The sequence below is a fragment of the Notothenia coriiceps genome, unplaced genomic scaffold (assembly GCF_000735185.1).
Source record: "Notothenia coriiceps isolate Sejong01 unplaced genomic scaffold, NC01 NC01_scaffold00037246, whole genome shotgun sequence".
NCBI lineage: Eukaryota > Metazoa > Chordata > Actinopteri > Perciformes > Nototheniidae > Notothenia > Notothenia coriiceps.
The window spans coordinates 27,748,332-27,753,353 of record NW_011369947.1 but is presented as its reverse complement, the minus strand read 5'-3'; the positions used below and the strand labels follow the sequence as shown (position 1 = coordinate 27,753,353).

The 5,022-nt window shown below is 43.0% G+C and overlaps 1 protein-coding gene across 1 annotated transcript in view; it reads right to left on the bottom strand.

Moving 5' to 3' along the window:
• The window catches only part of LOC104966593 (dynein heavy chain 7, axonemal-like), a 29,960-nt gene that overhangs the window by 3,251 nt on the left and 21,687 nt on the right, over positions 1-5,022 (bottom strand). Inside the window, exon 13 of the mRNA XM_010795780.1 lies at positions 855-874. Coding sequence (XP_010794082.1) covers positions 855-874 — 20 coding nt within the window. The remainder of the gene's footprint in view (positions 1-854; positions 875-5,022) is intronic.

Below are 5,022 nucleotides of genomic sequence, written 5' to 3'. Positions count from 1 at the left end.
GAGTGTAACCAAAGAGTATGTCGTAGAGACATATCATACAAATAAGTGAGAGACAGGATTTGCCGAACAACCTCGAGGACGGGGGGGGGGGAGGGACACTCTGTGTCCGCTTTAGGTCGGGCTTTGGTCGGGCTCGTGTGTGTGTGGTGGGACCGACAACACACAGTCCGACTCTTTAGTCGCCTCGACGTCGACTCTTTTCTAACTCACACAACACACACACACACACACACACACACACACACACACACACACACACACACACACACACACCACACACACACCACACACACACACACACACCACACACACACACAACACACACCACACACACACACACACACACACACACACACACACAACACACACACACACACCACACAATGAATTGATAATGGGTTTATACAGGTGATATGGGGGTTCTTCTTTTTTTACCTTTTTCTCTTTAGAGGGTTGCTCCGCAAGACCCTGATTCCACACAGACGACGACTCGGATGGTATATAACAATAATATATAATATAACGTGACAATAAATATAACAAAACTATATGACTTGTGAATAACTAGATGACGACTATTTATTTTTTTGGATTTTTTGGGATGTACCGCTAATTTGTCTAGGACATAGAACGAATAAAGAGGAGACTGGTGAAATAGAAATGACTTGACAAATCGTAGGATATGTAGTGTAGGATATGTAGTGTACATTCACTTAATGGTCACAACACTCACAAGCACTCAAGTTATACAATTAATATTAATTATCATTCCCTTGTAGAATCCTAATCACATCACTCAAAGTCTCGTCCACATTATTAATAAACTGGATTTTGATTTTACAAAGAATACTTACAGGAGACTCCTCCTGTACCCCTAAAACGATGTGAAAAAATAAAGGAGGTAAAAATGTGTTGTGTTTTACCTCAGGTGATACCCGGTTTTGATGTGCATCCAAAGACAATCCCAAGTACCGTCCTGCCTAACGTCAACGAGAGTCCTCCTCATATATTATTCCACATAATTGGGACGACTCGGGATAAATGACACGGTATGCTGTGTGGACCGTGTCAAAACAATAATATAACGGTGCTGACAAACTATTGACTGTAAAATAGGAACGGATGATTCCACACAGACGTTGATAACATTAAAATTTATTGAGTCAATTGCTTCCGACATATTGTGCTCGTGGTTTTAGTTCGAAGTCAGATGAGGGTAGTAGAGGCAGACTCCAGCCTTCCGATTTGTCTGCCGTTAGTAAATGTCGCCTGTCGCCCTTCAAAAAGGAAGAAGAAGAAGAGAGCCAAAAACCGCTAGGACGTGAAATGTCCACCGTATGGCGCGGTGGATGACATGAGCGGCATTCAACAAAGCGCCGGACGTTCTTTCAATATATCCTGTACTCCAATCTGCAAAAAATACGATTTGATTTCGAACCCTGTGTTTTAGACAGACCTATAGACACTGGACGTGACATACTTTATTAGTGTATTTTTGCACTTCCACATAGGTCCCCATTACAGGCACCAGTAAGTCTACCTGCATCACACCTAAGGAGAGGTTGTCTGGATAGGGACGTTGGAGACGGTCCAGTAGTCCGGAGGGTGAAACGACGCGAGATGCGGGTCGGGATGAGCTGGGCGGGGCTGGCCTAAATTCATTGAAGTGTCGCTCTTAGACGTGGAGCGTACTACGGGGAACGTCGTGCCCACGGGTCCCCGTTTGAGAAAGGGAGGTTGTGACTGAGTTGTCCTGGCTTCCGGTCAAACCAAGTGTGAGTAGAAGTCCTAAATCATAAACTCAGATATCGAGGTCAGTAAGTGCACCTAACTTTTCAGGGCTATTACGCGCTGACGTTTCGCCTGGCTCTTTCCGAGAAGTCTTCCCGTGACTGATCCTACATCTAGAGTCGGCCGCTAAGTTCTAATGACAGCAGTTCCGTGCCTTACGTATTGTATTCGCTTTGCAGATAAGAAGTTCGCGACTCTCATGTGTTTTATGTTTCGTTCAACTACACAGAGATATTTCATTTCCTGTTTCTTTAACTTCACAGTCAAATCCATTGTCATTGTACTTTTTTCTAAACAATAAACTTCGTTATGCTCTATTTTCAACTTCACAGTCAATTGACACCTATCATCCATAACTTTATAATTTACTATATGTAGCACGTACTTCATGATGTTTGTGGTCTTTTGTCCGTTCTGTCAAGTTCAGCTCTTAGCTAACTCTAAGGGATTAGTTGTTTTAGTTCGGGGTGGATTAAAGTAAGTACGGTAGGACTTAACTATTTTACAGGGTAAACCTGACCGAGACTCCTTTTAGTGACTAAGGGACACCCATCCTGAACTTATTGTGACACAGTTGATTAATTAAGTTCTCGTTTGCTTTCACGACCTGGATACACGTGAGTAATTAGTGTATAGCTTAATCTACTTTAATTAAATTTGTGTTCAATTTCTCGTACCGTATCTACTGCCCTTCCAAACGTGTCCAATTAGATAGGCCGACCTCCATGCTTGTTCCGTATTTAGGTGGTGATTACAGTAATAAGTTAATAACATACCGAAGAATCCATGACGTATTATAATGGTGAGCAGAACTACGGCATGTGGGTCCCGAATACTCGACCTGAGACAAGGCCCGGACACAAATGTACGCTCGACCAGGTCCTCGAAAAGTCCGTCAGCTTCCACGCCGTATCCTCTTTATCCCCACTTGCACAATATAAATCTATTTTAGTAGACCTCAACAATGGAATTATGATCAGTAGAAATGGCCATGACATGGGACCTTTAAAAAGTAATCTACTTTGTTATTTAAAGATTTTTGTCTAAAGTGCCTTTATTCCAGAGAGGGTGTTAAATGAGAGATAGAGGGGAAGACATTGCCTTAAAACTTCGGCGGGCTCGGGTTTAATTCAAGCCCACCTACTAGCTACTGTAGTGACAACTCCTGTCATTTATTGCATCTCTGCTTAAATGATTAGATCATTTCACCTACATTAAATCAAATGAAATGATGTTGATGGTTAAATCAGCTTCACATGTAGGCCTACTGAGTTCTGAACTTGCCATTTAGATCTATAAAGGCCTTGGGGCTATCTTGTTGATTTAATTAAACACAATATATGTACTCCACTATGCTGTTGTAGTATTAACTTTATCTGAAGCTCTTAATATGATTGCTCATATTTCAAGCCATCTTTTTCCCAGCCCCTTGCTTTGGATCATTTTCATCAACCGGCCCCCATTCCAAACTAATTGAATAGCCCTGATTTAGATGTTCGTTAGTCATTTTTTGCACAGAGAAATATGAACCTATTAAGATTCATGCTACAAAATATTGACTTTTGGTACCTACTTTATGATATTTTTTGAACAGGAGAACTAGCATCCATGTTCACTTCAGCAGCAATGTGTGGTTTATGCTGGTCCATTTGCAGCACCAATTTGAATTTCAAGCCCTCCTGACTTGCTGCATTCAAAAGCAATCAATGCTAATCAAGCTGTGGGATGCAGCAGGTTTGATGTGATTATTGAGATTCCAGTCGTCTTGCTACTCTCTCCGGGGAATCAACCCCTTGCTCTTTCTCCTCCTCTGACTCTACCCACCCCCTTACAGCGATCACCCCTCGTATCGACCCGCACCAAGTCCGCTTTCACCTGCACCTCAAGCCGATTATACAAACGCTGAGAAAGTGATCTACGACTCCTAAAGTCAAGCGGTGCCTGCCCCAGTGCGGCATCCTTCCTCAGCTTGCTTTTTTCCTGCCTCCTATAAGGAAGTATATTTCACAGAGACGTCAAACGAAATCTTCATATTTTATTTGTCCAATATGATTTTGATACAGCTTCTGCTTCAGGCAACAACAATGTCAATTGCAGTGTTTGAGCGAAGACATTCTTCTCCATCGATGAACAATCTAGCGCAGGGGTGGCCAACCCGCGGCTCTCGAGCCGCATGCGGGTCTTTGCCTAGTTTCATGCGGCTCTTCAGTTCATATCGAATTTTATATGTGTGAGTTTGGGGGAGAGACACTGACTCCTGACTAGTGTTGCACGGTGTACCGATACTTGAAAGGTATACCGCGATACCCTGCCGTTAAAAACGTTACGATTCCTCCGTTTCATTAGTATCAGTATTCAGTACTTTAAGAATGACGGGGGGAAGTACTCAGTTGAGAAAGCGCCGTTTTAGAGCCGTGTGTGTTCAGCGCTCTGCTTCCACTCCCTGAACTGCAGCCGTGCCTGCAGTCCCTCCCCTCTCAAGCACGCTCTAAGCCCCTCCCCTCTCTCGTGCACGCGCTAGCTGCCAGAGCATGAGAAAACGAGGAAGCCATGGACTGCAAGTGGGGAGGCAACTGCGCCAGCTGCGCTACTGTCGGCTTGTTGACAAAAAGATGCCAGACAGCGAATTTTGATGTATTTCTTAGCTATATCTCTGACAGTGAGGAGGCAAAAGCCTACCAAGACACCAACGGAGGCCTGTCTGTAAGAAATGTATTAAATTTTTATTTAATACTGAATTCGTTGTCAATTATTTTATTTTTTGTGGTCATTGTTTAAAAGTTATGTGTTATGGTACTCCTGGAGTGATAATAAAGCACAATAATTACATTTAACACTGTTCTCCCTTATTTTTTGTAGAGAAACGGATCGAAAAAGAATCGGAATCGCAATTCCTGGACTGGAGAAACCAAGAAAATGTTGGGTATCGTGACAAGACTAGCTCGTGACAGTTAAACCTGATATTTAGTAGGTCTTGTTAAAGTATTGAATGCTGATAATTCCTGACTAATTTGCCGGTCAAAGTTGTTTGGGCTTGGATAAAATCGGCTCCGATTTACTTTCGTCCCGGCGTCTCCCTATGTGTGTATGTATGATGGTCTCAGGTGTCACTATGAGAGGATGACAGCGCTTCTAATGTTTGATATGTGGCCAAGAGCCAATCACAATATCACACCTGCGATGCAGTGAACCAATCGACCCTTGAGGGGAAAACTAATCGGCGTGATTAAA